The 16,186-nt window shown below is 40.0% G+C and overlaps 1 protein-coding gene across 3 annotated transcripts in view; it reads left to right on the top strand.

The window, feature by feature from the left end:
* The window catches only part of adra1aa (adrenoceptor alpha 1Aa), a 37,836-nt gene that overhangs the window by 15,422 nt on the left and 6,228 nt on the right, over window positions 1–16,186 (top strand). For all 3 annotated transcript variants that reach the window (XM_082554676.1, XM_082554675.1, XM_082554674.1), the window contains one exon: window positions 5,310–6,789. In XM_082554676.1, coding sequence (XP_082410802.1) covers window positions 5,892–6,789 — 898 coding nt within the window. In that variant the 5' untranslated portion in view covers window positions 5,310–5,891. The remainder of the gene's footprint in view (window positions 1–5,309; window positions 6,790–16,186) is intronic.

The raw sequence follows: 16,186 nt of genomic DNA, 5'->3' as shown, positions 1-16,186 counted from the left end.
TACCTCCATGCACGTTGGGCATGCTGTAGTGGAGTCATTGAACTTTATTGTCTCATGTGGCTGGCTTCCTTTATTCCAGCAGTGTCAAACATAAGGCTCGGGGGTCAGAATCGGCCCAGCAAAGACTCCTATCTCAGTCTCTGGATGGCCCAGATTCAAGTAGGGCATACATTTTTGGACTTAACTGTATTTTTACCACTATAAGTTTTACCACTTTTCCTGCTGATAAAGACATAGTCCATACCCATTCATACTATACCAAAGTAGTTGAGTAATAAATAAACAATTTGACAATAAATTCAAAATATCCAACTTCCTGTTGGGTTTAGGGAATGGATTGTAAAAGTTTTCATCCACATGTATCATATCCACATGGATTCTATACATTCGGATGAAACTTAAAGCAAAATATTCTTCACCACTATAAGCTGTGTTCAGGACCAGTGGCAGTAGTACAGCATTGTGTAGTCCTGACCTGAAGCCTTAGGTTTAGCTTTATATCCACTGCTATCAAATGACTATATGTAGATAAGAGGTCCAGGTGCTAAGTTATTAGCAAAATGTTTCCACAGATTATTTGTGCATGAGACAGATAGAGATACCAGATCACAAAATATTTTTAGTTTGAACTGGGAACTTACAACCAGCTCTGTATCTATTTTTTACTCTGTTCTCAGACATAAAATTTGATTTAAGGTTGCATCATTACATCAGTGACGTCACTGATGTAATGATGCAACGTCTGGAATTCTAGCTATTTCCCAACAATAATGTATTTAATCTGAAACCAAACCAGAAAACAATGCCAGAGATGCATGAAAGTGTATTTCTGTCAATTTAGCTCAAATTAAAGCAGGTCAAAATGTGCACATCTCTCTTTGCACGAACCAACAGTAGTCCCCCATAATGCTCTGGAGAAATTTTCCCTGATATTGGTTTTCCGTCACTTCTATATCTCAGTGAAATCTTTCCCCATACTTCTCACTGACATTGTGCAGGTTTGGTGGGAAAACAGTTGACATGAGAATGTAAAAAGTGCATCTTCAGTGATATTCTAGCACTCAGGAGCTGATATGCTTTCAGCATGTTTCCACAACCTCAGCATAATTCTCTGCTCCGTGATTTCCAAGAAATTTCTTGATAACCCGTACCAGTGATTCCCATTTTGCTGATTGAGCTGGCTTCAGTTTCCTTTTGCACTCATCGTCAAGCATCAGTTCACGGACTTCAGGACAAAAACACCTTCCTTAATTTAGATTTTCCTTTTCTTGAGATCCAAATTAGGTCTTAAATCCTGAAACGCTTCAGATTTCTGTTCGGTCATCCTAGTTGTAAAATACTTGGAACATCATAACTAAGACAAATAAATAAATAAACACATCTGCGAGACAAAAACAGTTTCAGATTTGGAGTCAGGAAGTAAAACTGGTTCAAAATGCTTACTGATCAGTGTGTCTGTGTGAAGATTTCTCTAAAAAGGCTTATTTCTACTAAAAAGCTGCTCATTTTTACATGCAAGTCTATAGGAACTGAGTTTTCTCAGGGAGTTAGCTTCAAGTGGACACATCAGGAAGTGTATTTTTTGGCACTTCAGTGTTGCCTTCATCTTCAGCCCAGGATGTTGCTGCTTGGTCTCAACTACTGCAGGATCAGAAACAACAGAGACTGTGGTCTAACAGTGAAGAAAAGGCCTCCTTGGCTGAGAAACGCCCAGACTGTGTTCAGCAGAGACTGCTTCCCCAGTTCTGATGCATATGTTTTACAATATTCACAAGTTTTTTGAGAACTACCCCCCTTAAAAATGAGATGAATTTGAAACAAAGAGAAGAAAAAGAAGATGAATGATCTATCAAGATTCAAGTGGGCTTTCACACTGCAGTGCTAAAGCCCACAAATCCTAATTAATCCAGTGCATCAAAGTCAGAGGGAGCAGTTTAAATTTGAACTGTGTGAGGATAAATTCCAAATAACAATCCGTGTAAATTTAACTTTGCAACTAAATTCCTCTTTTTTCTTATCTTATACAAACACATTGCCACAATGGGGGGGAAAAGAGATTGTAATTACCTTTCCTGACCAAAAATATGCAGAAGCCAAAAAATGGCTCTTCTGGGAATTACTTTGTTTAAGCCGTTATCTCAAGATTATGAATTATTTATATAAACTTGCTCTCTTCTGATAACAGATTGCTTCTTTTATACTCTCAATATATATCATACAAACCTGACTTTGTTTTCTCAATCACAAAGTAACTTGGCAGCCTTGGAGATGACCGATCCCCTCATCTGATTACTGAGGAGGAAGTGTGCTCAACTGTGGAGTTATAGATGGTCTAGTCTTCTCCTTAAATAAGGACCCATTTGAACGTTATTTGAATCTACTGCCATGTTAGACGCTGATTGAAGTACAGTGTGATGTGTTTTTAATAGTGTTGATCCACCATGTTGAGGAGATATTAGCTTCAGGAGAGTTAACTTTGTTTTTTCTTCATAGCCTTAAACAATTTATAAACCACTTTGCTTAGCTTTATTTATCATTCTGTGAATAAGAATAATAACGACTGACCAAAACATCTAAAAATAGCCGCCGCGTGGAGAGCGGCGAGGAGAAAGAAGCCGTTCATTTCAGTAATAAGTTTACTTTATTGCTGATAAAGAGAGAGGGGGAGCGTTTACCAATCTACCTTCCTGTGTGAAATTAAGTACGCCTTGGCTTTCCTGAGTGTTACGGTTCAATTTATTTTCTGCTTTACAAAGGTGGGAAGGGAAGCCAAGCTCGACAAGAATAGAACCTACGCTGGTGTCGTTATTAAAGTTAGTGATGAATCACCCTCATGCATGAATCACGCATTAGGAATATACTAATTTTATGCATGACGGGTGATTATGAAATGAAAAAGAAATAGAAATGCATAGGGAAAATAGCATATTGTCAATATTTTTGGGACCTCGGCTTCCCTCATAAATTTTGAAAAGCTTTTTTTTTTCTTTTCGGGGGGCTCCCCTGCCCTACTAACATTCCCCCTAGCTCCCCTGTAGTTTGACCGGGCTGGAACTGCACTTCTAATCCCCGATAAATGACAAGAAAACAAGCTTTTGTTTTTGTGTGATTTCTAAAGAAAATGAACTTCCTATCATGACAAAACAAGCACTGTTTTATCTCAGAATAATGGGATAAGTTATGCCCTTATCAAGTTATGCCCTTATCGCGAGATAAAATCACCAAAAATAACTGCAAATGTTATGAGCTCCCATAAAGCAGAGGGGTCGATTCGGGAAATTGTGCTTCATTTTGTTAAATACATCTGTTATATTTTTCTTGCATGTGGAGCTAGTGCTAACAGACAATGCTCAACATTTAGGATGTTTGAGTCTGAAACTCCATGTTTGTTTGATATGATATTTACCAGGTGTGGTAAAAGGTGCTTGTATAAATGGGTGAATTAGGCATGTTATGTAAAGCTCTTTTGAGTGCTCAGCTATAGTAGAAAAGTGCTATATAAGATTATATGATGAAGCTGTGCTGGACTGATAACTTCCTGGTAGGCAGATTTATTTTTCTTGGGACTCTGCCATGTTATGACAGTGGTATCAATATTTTGATCTAGCTTGGCATATTTTCCCAAGATGTCAAACTAATGTGTTCTTTACAAACATAAGGAGCACAGACTGTGACAACCCTTAACAAATGGTGGAGCTGTAATAACGTGGGTTGTTTTGACCTGTGTCTGTATAAAGGTCGTGGTATGATATTGATTTAAAGGAGGGATCAAGAGCAAAGTCAAGCATATCCTGATTTATTATAGGTCACTTGAAGAACATATAATACACACTGAGCCTTCTGATTGCTGCATTGTTGAAACTTCAGCTATTGTGGTTTTGGCTCACTGTGTATTGTAATGATGAAGTGGTATTCCACATACTGGGAAAAAGAAAGTTTTCACAGGTATCTGTGCAGTCCTGTGAAAAACTAAGTACACCCTTACTGCTTCTATCCAAATCGTGAGGGTAAGTAGCATCTTGGTTATGGTAATCAATGCACTACATCAGGGGTGTCCAATTCCAGGCCTTACGGGCTGGTGTCCTGCAGGTTTTAGATGTGTCCTTGATCCAACACAGCTGATTTAAATGGCTAAATTACCTCTTCAACATGTCTTGAAGGGTGACATCTAAAATATGCAGGACACTGGCCCTTGAGGCCTGGAATTGGACACCCCTGCACTACATGATCAGGAAGCACGAGAAACTCTATAAAAGTAAATATTTTTGGCAGTTTCCTGGCCAAGAGCAGTCAGGTGTGTACTAACAAAATGCCACAATCCTCTCGGAACATCCAAGAAAAATTCTCCACAAGTTCTCAGATGATCAGATGCTCGGAGAAATTGAAAAACAAAAAACAAAAACAAGAGCTACAACTCAGCCTTTACAGGCCCTAAGTTAGCATGTTCAACACTTAAGTTCATGACAGTACAATTAGACAAAGAATGAACAAGAATGGCTTGTTGTGAAGTGTTACCAGGAGAAAATAGCTCAGGTTTGCAAAGTAGCATATGAACAAACCACTTGAACAATGTGCTTTGGATAGAAGAGACCAAAGTGCAGCTGCTTGGCCAGAATCCACAGGACCACATTTGATGAAAACCAAACACAGCTTATCAACACCTCATAGAACTGTCAGCACGGTGTGGAGGGCTGATGATTGGGGCTTGTTCTGCAGACACAGGACTTAGGCACCTTGTAATCATTGAGCAATGAACACTACTGTATGCAAAAGTATTTTAGAGTCAAATGTGTGACCCAAACAGCACAATGGTGGCAAAAGCTGTTGCAATAATTCAGTCAAAGTCCAGACTCCTCCAATCTGGTGCTGTGGGGGAACCTTAAAGAGAGCTGTCTGCACACATAAATGAATGCACGCAAACAGAGTGGGCCAAAGGTCTTTGATAAAAATGTGAGAAACGGATGAAGTTGAACAGAAAAAAACTTTATTCTAGTTACTGCTGCTAAAAGCAGCTCCACAAGCTAATGAATGGGGTGTTTTTCACCAGCCTGTATAGTCCTGTGAAAAGTTTTCACAGAACTGTTAGTTTCTCAGTTTGTTAGCCTCACTTTGGGTTGATCCCATTATCAAGACGAGACAGTGGTGACATTGATTTGACAACAGCTGTGGCTCAGACATTGTCTCCCGCCCACCTTCTTGATAGAGCTGAGCAGCGGTATACAAAAAAAACAATGAGCTGAACAAGGATGAATGCTTTCATGTTTCACTGTATGTGACGGACGTGTCTTCTTCTGTTTCTCTTTTCAAAGGCGCTGGACGTTACTGAAGCTGAAGCTGCGTTCAACACACAAGCCTGGATGTTGATTTCTCACCTGCTGCTCCCAGGAAAACTGGTTTCAACAGACTTTAATTTTCAGTCCAAACAGTGATTTTTTTCATGTATTTTTTTGGTTCAGAGAACATTCAAAGACTTCCTAAATCGCTCACCTCCAATCTGTCTCTTGTATTTGTAATGCATTTTTAACAGTGGTTTGTACCAGCTGCATAAAAACAGTCAGTTTTAACATCATTAACATTTTCAAGATGGATTACTCGATTTTAGCTCAGTAGTTTTCGTTTGCATATATTATATTTCTCTTTCAGTGGTTCTGCATGCAACTTGTCCTTTTATTTTCCTTGATGTATTGCCAACGTAATGGCTCATTTGCTCGAGGCATCATCATTCAAATTATGTTTTGACAAGACAGACTTAATGTGATCATTACTCTAATGGCTTTTATGAGAATGGCCTGATGTCTACTCTCTCTAGTAGTGAACTTAAATAGGTGTGCGCTTCAGTCTACCACTTCTGCACAGGCCAGTTGTTGAGTACCAGCATTGTACTGGAACTAATGATTCCTGTGCTGGACAATATGACCCCAGCTCCCCTGACACAGAACTGTTCCAACTGCAGCCACGTTTTAGTCCCAGAGCTCAATGTGGTCAAGGCTGTGGTTTTGGGTCTGGTGCTTGGTCTCTTCATTGGGTTTGGAGTCGTGGGAAACATTCTGGTGATCCTCTCGGTGGTTTGCCATCGAAACTTGCGGACAGTCACGCATTATTTCATAGTTAATCTGGCAGTGGCAGATTTGCTGCTGAGCTCCACCGTACTGCCGTTCTCTGCCATTTTGGAAATCCTGGATCGATGGGTATTTGGACGGGTTTTTTGTAATGTTTGGGCAGCTGTGGATGTGCTCTGCTGCACGGCTTCTATCATGAGCCTCTGTGTAATATCTGTGGACCGCTACATTGGAGTAAGCTACCCCCTGCGTTACCCATCAATCGTTACAAAACGCAGGGCTTTCTTGGCACTGATGCTGCTCTGGGTGCTGTCTGTCATCATATCTATTGGACCTTTGTTTGGCTGGAAAGAGGCGCCGCCCGAGGACGAGTCCATTTGTAAGATCACAGAGGAGCCGGGCTACGCGATCTTCTCTGCAGTGGGCTCCTTCTACCTTCCTCTGACCATCATACTGGTAATGTACTGTCGGGTCTATGTGGTAGCTCACAGAGAGAGCCAGGGCCTGAAAGAGGGCCACAAGACAGAGAAGTCCGATTCAGAGCAGGTGATTCTCAGGATACACCGAGGCAATGCAACTGTCTCAGATGACGAGGCCCTTCGCAATCGCACACATTTTGCTCTGAAGCTGCTGAAATTCTCTCGTGAGAAGAAGGCTGCCAAGACCTTGGGCATTGTGGTTGGCTGCTTCGTGTTGTGCTGGCTCCCCTTCTTCCTGGTGCTACCCATTGGTGAGTATTATCATGTTCATCTTGCATGTAATTCCTAATGTCAAGAGCCAGATTTCTCAGGGCAAATCAAATTTTAACCAGAGCAGAAAATATATTACTTACAAGACTGAAAGGGAATACCTCAACAGTTTGGAAAGGAAGGTTACTTTACTTCAGTGCAATTTTATTTTATTTATATAGCACCAAATCACAATGACAGTCACCTCAAGGCACTTTATAGAACAAGGTAATGACCCTACAGTAGTACAGAAAAAACCCCAACAATCAGACAATTCCTATGAGCAAGCACTTTGGCGACAGTGGGAAGGAAAAACTAGCAAAACCAGGCTCAGGGAGGGACAACTACTGCTGCAAATGGTTGGGGGGAGATGGGAGGAAGGCCAGGCAAAAGACACACTTTGGAAGAGAGACAGAGATAATTAATAACTAATGATTAAATGCAGAGTGCTATATAAGCACACAGGTATTGCAAAGAAGAGAGTGAAGAAGAAACACTCAGCAGCAGCTGAGGTCTATTGCAGCGTAACTAAGGTCAGGGTTCAGGGTCACCTGATCCAGCTCTATCAAAAAGGAAAGTTTTAAGTCTAATGCTAAAAGTAGAGAGGGTGTCTGTCTCAATCCAAACTGGGAGCTGGTTTCACAGAAGAGAGGCGTAAAAGCTGAAGGCGCTGCCTACCGTTCTACTTTTAAATACTCTAGGACAACAAGTAAGCCCGCAGTCAGAGAGTGAAGAGCTCCATTGGGGTGATACGGCACTATGAGGTCTTTAAGATAAGATGGGGCCTGATTATTAAAAAACCTTGTATGTGAGGAGAAGGATTGATTCTGGATTTAACAGGAAGCCAGGGGGGAAAAGCCAGTTAGGGAAAAATGTGCTCTCACTTTCTAGTCCCTGTCAGTTCTCTCTCTGCAGCATTTTGGATCAAATGAAGTCTTTTCAAGGAGTGAAATTTGAATCCTGACACCACTCGGGGGCAAATATGAATGAATAATATAGACAGACTGAAAAAAGTGGACAGCTAGCCAAGCGCTCTTCCAAGCTTATGAACTGACTCTTTAAACATTTTTGTTTAATGGATTTGAGAACCCGGGTGTAAAAATGGGAAATTACGGTTTCATTGGATCTGGTGTTGTCACCTGCCTTAACTCCTGCCTCTGGTTTCCCATTGAATGGACAAATACTCTCATTTCATCTAACTCTCAGTATCAATGGGGGAAAAAAAGCATATTTCTTAGAAATGTCACTGGAGCACAGACAGTCAATGATACCCTCTGCAACCATTTAATCAATAACGTTTCACAAATTAAAAATAGGTCCATATATGTGATTACCTACTCCTATGCATGAGTCAGACCACTTTCAGGAAGCAATTCAACATCTGAATTTATTCCCATTACATACTCATTGATCAATTTATTCTACGGTCATGTTTTTAAGTGCTGGCTAATTTCATAGTTAGATGATGTTAAGTGAATGCCTCCTTTGTGGGATGACATTGAGGTTACTCGCATTCAGACGAGCTTGTGGCCTCTGGAGCGCTGTAGTAAATGCTTTCGACTCGGCCAGGTAGTCGTTCTATAAATAGGCTCTATAAATCTTTCAGATCACTGTCATCCTCCACTGCTCCCCGTCTGTAAACAAAAGGACTAAAATTGAGACCAAGATATATTTCAAACCAGACCCTTGAATGGCATGTCGAGCCATTTTTCTCCCTCGTGTTTGTGACTCCCTTCATCATGGGGGCAGATCTTTAGTGACAGATAAAGCCTTTCGGACTGAGGCCAGACTTCATATGATGGTCTTTAAGTCTTCAAGTGCGCCGGGTTCAATGAAGATGAGCTCAAAGGGAAATAATCAAACGACTTGTAGACCTGTGCGCTGCAAGTGCTGTTGTCAATCATGCAAAAAGGAAATCTGAACCAAGTAGATATGAGATACGGCAAAATCCTAACAAATCCTGCAGGGTTTGTATTTATTCCATGCTCTCATGCTTGTAAATATAGCTGCCACCATTTGGCTGAGTAGCTCCTGACTGGGAAATGAGGCAAAGCCTTGGCTCACGAATGCTCCCTTACTAATACTGGCGTCACAGTGCATACCGCTGCCACATAAGTCTGTGGACAATGATAGATTCAGCAATGAATCACAAAGCACTGGTGTAGTTCTGATGTGTACAGCTGGATAAGTCTTGATTGCATCATTTCGATTATGGAGTAGATATTATTTAAATTAATATCCATAATAACTGTGGGCTGAGAGGCAAGACTGAGATAGTCTGGACATGTGCAGAGGAGTGATAGTGGATACACCGGATAAAGAATGTTGAGGATGGAGCTGACAGGCAGGAGGAAAAGAGGAAGACCAAAGAGAAGATGTGAAGTGAAGCCAGGCATGCAGAGGGTCAGTGTGACAGAAGAGGATGCTAGGGTTAGGGGGAAGTGGAAGCAGATCCAATGTAATAATTACAAGACTTTAATTATGGAAGTAATTTAAATGGGTGTTAAAAGGCTCTGTATCTATCTGTGGATTGTCCTTGATATGTACCGAGTCCTTCTTTGGAACTACAACACGTGCAAAGCATCAATCAGTTTATTTTCTTTACCATTTAGCCAGTTCAGGGTCAGGTGGTGGGGGCTAGAGCCAATCTCAGCTGACAATGGATGAGAGGCAGAGGACACGCTAAACAGGTACCCAGTCCATCATGGGGATAACACAGAGAGACAGACAATCACTCACTCACTACCACGCCCAAGGCCAATTTGGCATCAACAGTTAAGCTAACAACAATCTCTTTGGAAGGAAACAGGTGGCTGAGAGGCGACAGTGTCACCGTAGCGTGAAGCATGCCCTCGCTGACATAAAGAACAGCTTCACAGGGTGTCCTCGTGTTATCGTGATATGTTAAGAAACTGAAGATGAACTGAAATGTTTCCTGTCTCCAGCCCCAGCCAGGAGTCTTTATTCTTAAAAACCTCTGACTCAGAGTGTCAGTGGGTGTCGAGTGTCTTTTTAAACTAGAGATGATGAACCTTTTTTTCCCCCCTAAGAGTTATTTTTGGATGTATTGAGAAGAAAGACAGGAACTTTGGGAGAAAGAGCAGGGAATTACACACAGCCCTGTAGACACATTTTTAAATGAACAATGGGTCAAATATCTATGTGTTAGGTGGTTCTTATTTTATTCATCTATCACACATACACTGATGGTTGCACTGGAGGCTATTTGGGGTTCAGTAACTTCCCCCGGGGACACTTCAGCATGCAGCCTGGAGGAGCTGCTGATTAAATTTTCCGGTTAGTAGACAACCGTTTCATGTTCTATACTTAACTTAAATCAGAAAAAGACTTCAGTGGACTGAAGTCTGATAAAAGTGAAAGAATGATAAAAATGAGGCTTTAGGAAAAACATGCATCCTGCAGTTTGAAGTTAAAATATTTCCCTAATTAAAATATTTTGATTATATTCTACATGTTCCATTTGATTGCAGTGAAATAAACACACCTATTAATCCAGCCAAAATATTCTCAGCTTAATTAACTTAGTGTTGGGTCTTTATTTTTTTTATTATTTTAGTTATAAAAAGAGAAGTTTATTGTTGGGGCTCTTTTACTTTGGACAAGCACATGTAATTTAACTTTAAATTCTCAAATTAAAAACTGAAAAAAAATGTTAGTTGAATACAGTCATCATTCATTACTCTCATCTTAAATGAAACATGTACAAAAAACATCAGCCAAACAGCCTGAAATTAACTTTCCCTTTTTAGCAGATTAAAGCAGATAAGCAGATTATGACCACCAGCGCGATAGTTAATAACCCAGCTACCAACTTGTGGTGTCGCAGATTTGCTTTTCTAACATGAAGGTAAATAAAACAGAAGCTGCACAATTTAACTGTGACAGAGCAAGGATAGTATTTTAGCAAATGTCTGTAATTTACTGCAAATATGGAACTTTTACCAACACGCCCACTCTGAACACTAAAATATTACTGAAGCATATGGACAAAAGTACTGGCCCACCTACACATTACACCTACAGGAGCTGCTCGACCATGGAAGACCATGCCACAACGCTCACGGCGCACAGTTTTTATGCTAATGTTGATGCCAGAGGAGGTTTGGAGCTCTGCAGTCATGAAGTCAGAAGAGCGTCAGATACTTTTACGCACTTGGTGACCCCGCTACGTAACTTCACGTGGTCTGCCACTTCGTGACCGAGTTGCTGTGCCTCCTAAATGTTTCCACTTTGCACAAAATCACATGAAAGTGGCTGTGATATATCTAGGATGAAAGAAATTTCACAGACTGACTCGTTACAATACTACCATCTGTTACAGCACCATGCTCTTTAAAACATTAATTCTTTCAGTAGTTTTACAGGTAGACTGCATGGATAAATCTGTGGCAACAGGACTGAAAACACATGAATTCAAAGTTTAAGAGCTATGGCCTTTTTGTCCATACATCATACTCAAATATGTACTCAAATTTAAAATGGAGATGATGTAATCTGCAAAATAGCCAACACATTGTTCACAAAGTCACAGAAAGTTAAAAGTCTACTCTCAGTGTGCACACAGTACATTTAAAACACAGGAGTTGTGGCAACACAAGCACAATCTTTCCCTACAGCCTGCTCAGCTCCAGCATGTATCACGGATGGTTAAGTTAAGGTGGTCTGAACTGGACTTCTAGGGAGAGATGGAAAAAAATAACATTTGCACAGGAACCAGTCCAGAGTTACAAATGGAGATGACCCTGCAGGGGAGATGTCATGGAGCTTTTTAATCACACGTGAAGTGGTTTTGGCTGTAATGTGATTGGCTGCGGGGTACGAGCTAAAAGAGTGAGAGTAAGGTAACGGCTGCAGGGGACAAAGAAATCTTCAAACCTGTGTGAGAGAAGCTGTTTATGAATTTAGCCTCTGCAGACAATTAACAGCAGGAAGGGGTACAGACTTATCAAGGTTGCGTAATAGGCAGCGTTAGGTGATTGGGTATGCAGAGCCCATCTGGCTTGCTAGCCTAGCCCGCTAGGAGAAATAAGACATGCTTGCCAGGAGCAACACACTCAGCAACCAGACAGCAACGAGGAAAATGCCTGAAATTTCTTGTGAGACCGAAGCCAGTCACCTGCCTACACTTCACCCAACCTTGCTAGAGGCCTAGTGTCAGAACTCTGTGCTCAGTTTGGTTTGCTTCAAGTTAAACTCAAACCTTAAAAACCTCACTGCTGAGAAAACAACATAAATAAAAGGGAAAAGCAAAAGAAAAATAGCTAGCACAAAGACTGATAGAAAATCTGTTTAATTATATACCATGGCAATCCATTCATATTTCATTTAAAGGTCATCTGCAGCATTCATTTATTTTTTTTCCAGTTTTTCAAGTTAAGGGCACACAGAGTGCTACATAATATTAATAATAAAAAGAATATAAAACTGAAATACTATACAAGTAAATATAACCATTGTAGTGAATACAATAATTCCAAAAATGATACTAAAACTGAAGATGATAAGAAAATGAATGAAAAGGATTTAAATAAAACTATAATATCTCAGACTGGTACTTGACCAAGTGACCAAGCAATCAAGCCTTACTACCTTTAAATGAATTTTACTAAACAATTTTCTAGCATATTTTAAGACTGAAAGCATTCCATAATATAGACTCACTGGCCACTTTCTTCAGTACACCTTGCTAGCATTGCCTTGGTCCCCTTTTTTCTTTACAACTGCTTTAATTCTTCATTGCAAAGATTCAACGAGGTGCTGGAGATGAGATGTGAATCTCCTGTTCGGCCACATCCCAGAGGTGCTCTATTGGATTGAGATCTTATGACTGTGGAGCCCATTAGAGTCCAGTGAACTCATTGTCATGTTCAAGAAACCAGTTTGAGATGATGTGCGCTTTGTGACATGGTGCGTTATCCTGCTGGAAGTAGTCACCAGAACATTGGCACACTATGGTCATAAAGGGATGATGTCCATCCCTATATGACCACATTACTCAGTCAGTGACAATACTCAGATATGCAGTGGTGTTTAAACGATGCTCATTTGGTAATAAGGGGCCCCAATATCCCCTACATCATTACACCACCAGCAGAAACAGCCTGAAACGTTGATACATGAAAGCACTGATCAGTGCTTTCATGTTGTTTATGTCAAAATCTAACCCTACTGTCTGATTGTTACAGCACAGGATTCTTCTTGTCTTCTCTATTTTCCCTTTTTCAGAGAAAATCTGAAAAAGTCAACTTCAGCCTGTCATCTCGACCATGCATATATATCTAAATTCATTGTGTTGCTGCCATGTGATTGGTTGACTTTTTTTTTTTTTTTTGCATTAACAAGCAGTTGAACAGGTGTATCTAATGAAGTGGCCACGAGTGTATGGAAGTAATAGTCTTAATACAGATAGTACTGTCAAAATGAGCAACAAATAGACAACCTTTGTTTCCTTATTGCAGCTGAAGGCAACATAGCACGAATAAGAGTTATACAGGCACTGATTATATTTAAATTGAGCTTAAATATGATTAAAATCAGTTTGAAAAACAGGAAACAAATGGGTTAAACAAAATAACAATAAACATAATACATAAGCACCTAAATTAGATTAAAAATTTGGAAATGTTACAGTTTCAGAGATTTATGGAAGATTTTATTTTTATTTTTTTGGCCCTTGATGTAAATATATGGGGACATTTGCTTATTTTCTTTCCAATGATGGCAGCTTCCATGCTGGTCCCGTCTTCTCTATAGTTCTTGATATACTTTAATGCAGTCTTAAAACTCTTTGAGAAATTAAGAACAACAAAAACACGACATCTAGAGCTCTGAACACACAGCGTGCTGTATATCCACATTCAGGGAGCGCTGATCATGTGATCATATTCATCACTCTTACATATGTCGCACTGTTCAGATTAAAAGTGTCAGTGGATGCAGACGCTAAACCGGATTAATATCACATCCCATGCAAGCAGCTGGCTGGAAATTTTCAATCTGAATGAATTCAATCAGCAGAAAAACAAAAAACAAAAATGTGTGCATTCAGCAGCAGACACCGCTGCATCATTGAGTGCGTCAACACATTCACCCAACAGTTGCACTCCTCTTCTATTTTTATTCCAACAATGAATCTATCAAGGGGTACGGGCAATAATAGAATTGGGGGGTTTTGGCACAGCTGGGGATAAAATGCATTAGCTGCATAGCCAGGCACAAAATAATTTGCTCTCCAACTCTCTCCGCCTCTTCTTTCTATCCATCTCTATATCACAATCACATTTTTTTTTCTCCCGAGGCTTAACCCTCTCAGGAGCTTGGCCAATAAAACATTTCACAAGGCAGCTTCTCTCCTGCCTCTGAAAATAGATGGCAGATAGACAGATATAGTGCAGCCACACATGAAGTCAGCCGTTTCATTATTTTAATGTTTCACTGCCAGCCACTGAATACAATGAGGACTAGGCCTGCATGTAATGCGTCCATTAAGCCATTACCTTTGCCACTTCATTAAAGATCCCACTCACATTCCCCGCTCGCTCTAATCAAAAGCAGCACAGTATCCGGGATCAATTTTAATAAAATCCTTAACCTTGGCGGCAAAGAGGAAGCTTCTATCAAGTGGAACTTGGATAAAACAATTAGAAATAAAGTGTGACACGTAGACGGGTGAAGTGGTGTGATTTCCAACAGCTTGGGATCATGTGTTCTTTTTTTTTTTCCATATATTTTTATTGAAATTTTTTATAGTACAATACAAACAAATGTTGAACAACCTCACATTCACACATCCATCCATACATCAGACCTGCCTACATCACATTCAAATGTAGAAATGAGCATAGTTCTCACAGTAATACAAAAATACAATGGGTTAGGATAGACAAGATTTTCCCTTCCTTCCCTTCTTCTTTTCCTTCTTTTTCATAAATGTCCTTCACCTCCACTCCCTAAAATTTCCATATATGGCTTCCACATATTCACAAAGTCCCATTGTTTGCCCTTGGCAATATATGTCAGTCTTTCCAGGCCTAGAGAAACTGCAATTTCCTTCTTCCAGAGTCCCATGGAGGGAGCATCCATACTCCTCCAACATAGCGCAATGGCTCTTCTGGCTTGAAGTAGTCCATAGTCCAGTAATTTAGTTTTTTTCCCCGATTGCTTAAATTCCCTTGGATATATTCCAAGTACACAGAGTTTTCCTTTTAAAGGGATTTTTACCTTAAACACTTCGGACAGATATTTGATAACATCTTTCCAAAAGTCCTGGATTTTAGGACACTCCCATAGACAATGAAGAAGAGTTCCTTTTTCAACTAAACATTTAGTACAGATGGCCGGAATATCATTGGACATATGATGAAGCTTGACAGGTGTTATATAGGTTCTCATGAGCCATTTATATTGCAGTAGTTTAAAGCGTGTGTTTATTGTTTGTTTTTGTGCTTTTAAGCAAGCCTGGTTCCAGTCATTTTCATCTATGTCCTCTTGGATCTCCCTTCTCCAAGCATCCAGTTTATCTGCTGCTGAGTCTTTGGAGGAAAGCATCAGTAAATTATAATATATAGAGAGAAAACCTTTCCCTTTTGTATTCTTAATGCATACCTCCTCTATTTTTGTCAATGGTGGAAGTTCAGCAATCCTTTGCAGTTTTGATGACAAATAGTTTTTCAATTGTAAATATTTAAAAAAGTGCTTTGGGGGTATTAAATATTTTTTACACAACTGATCAAATGTGAGCAGCATGCCATCTGCATATAGGTCTTTAATTTTTTTTTAATGCCTTTATTTTTCCATATTTTAAATCCTCCATCACTTTTACCAGGCGTGAACTTTTCATTTCCCCAAATAGGGGTAAATTGCGAAAGCGATGGAGGATCGCCCACATATTTATGAGCTGCATGCCAAATTATAATTGTATTTTTCAAGAAAGGGTTCCTTGTATTTTTTTTAATGTCTTAGTGTCTGAAGAATATAGAGAAGTGTGTAAGGGAAGATCTGGAACAGATTTTTGCTCAGGGATCATGTGTTCTTTAAAAAAAACACAAATAGAGCACAGCATGTAATTGGAGCTCTGAAAACTGGCTCAAATTTGGTTTAGCCACAGTAACAGCACAGCTCGAGGCAGCGTTGGTCAGTTAACCACTTCAATCCAGACTGAAGCAGCTCAATAACTACTGGATGAACTGTTATGAATTGCATATCCGGAGGATGAGCGCTAGTGATTTGTCCCGAGAAAGGTGACTAGTAAAATGTCTTGAATGGCAGATTCTGTTTAGGTGTGCGAAACAAACATTGTGCGACAGAATGCTCCCACAGATTTATATACCTGAGGGCCACATCATCCCCGAGAGCTCCCAGTCATCTCTATCTTTTATT

Source organism: Aulonocara stuartgranti, assembly GCF_965226115.1.
Source record: "Aulonocara stuartgranti genome assembly, chromosome: 12".
NCBI lineage: Eukaryota > Metazoa > Chordata > Actinopteri > Cichliformes > Cichlidae > Aulonocara > Aulonocara stuartgranti.
This window is presented reverse-complemented; position numbering and strand designations above follow the sequence as displayed.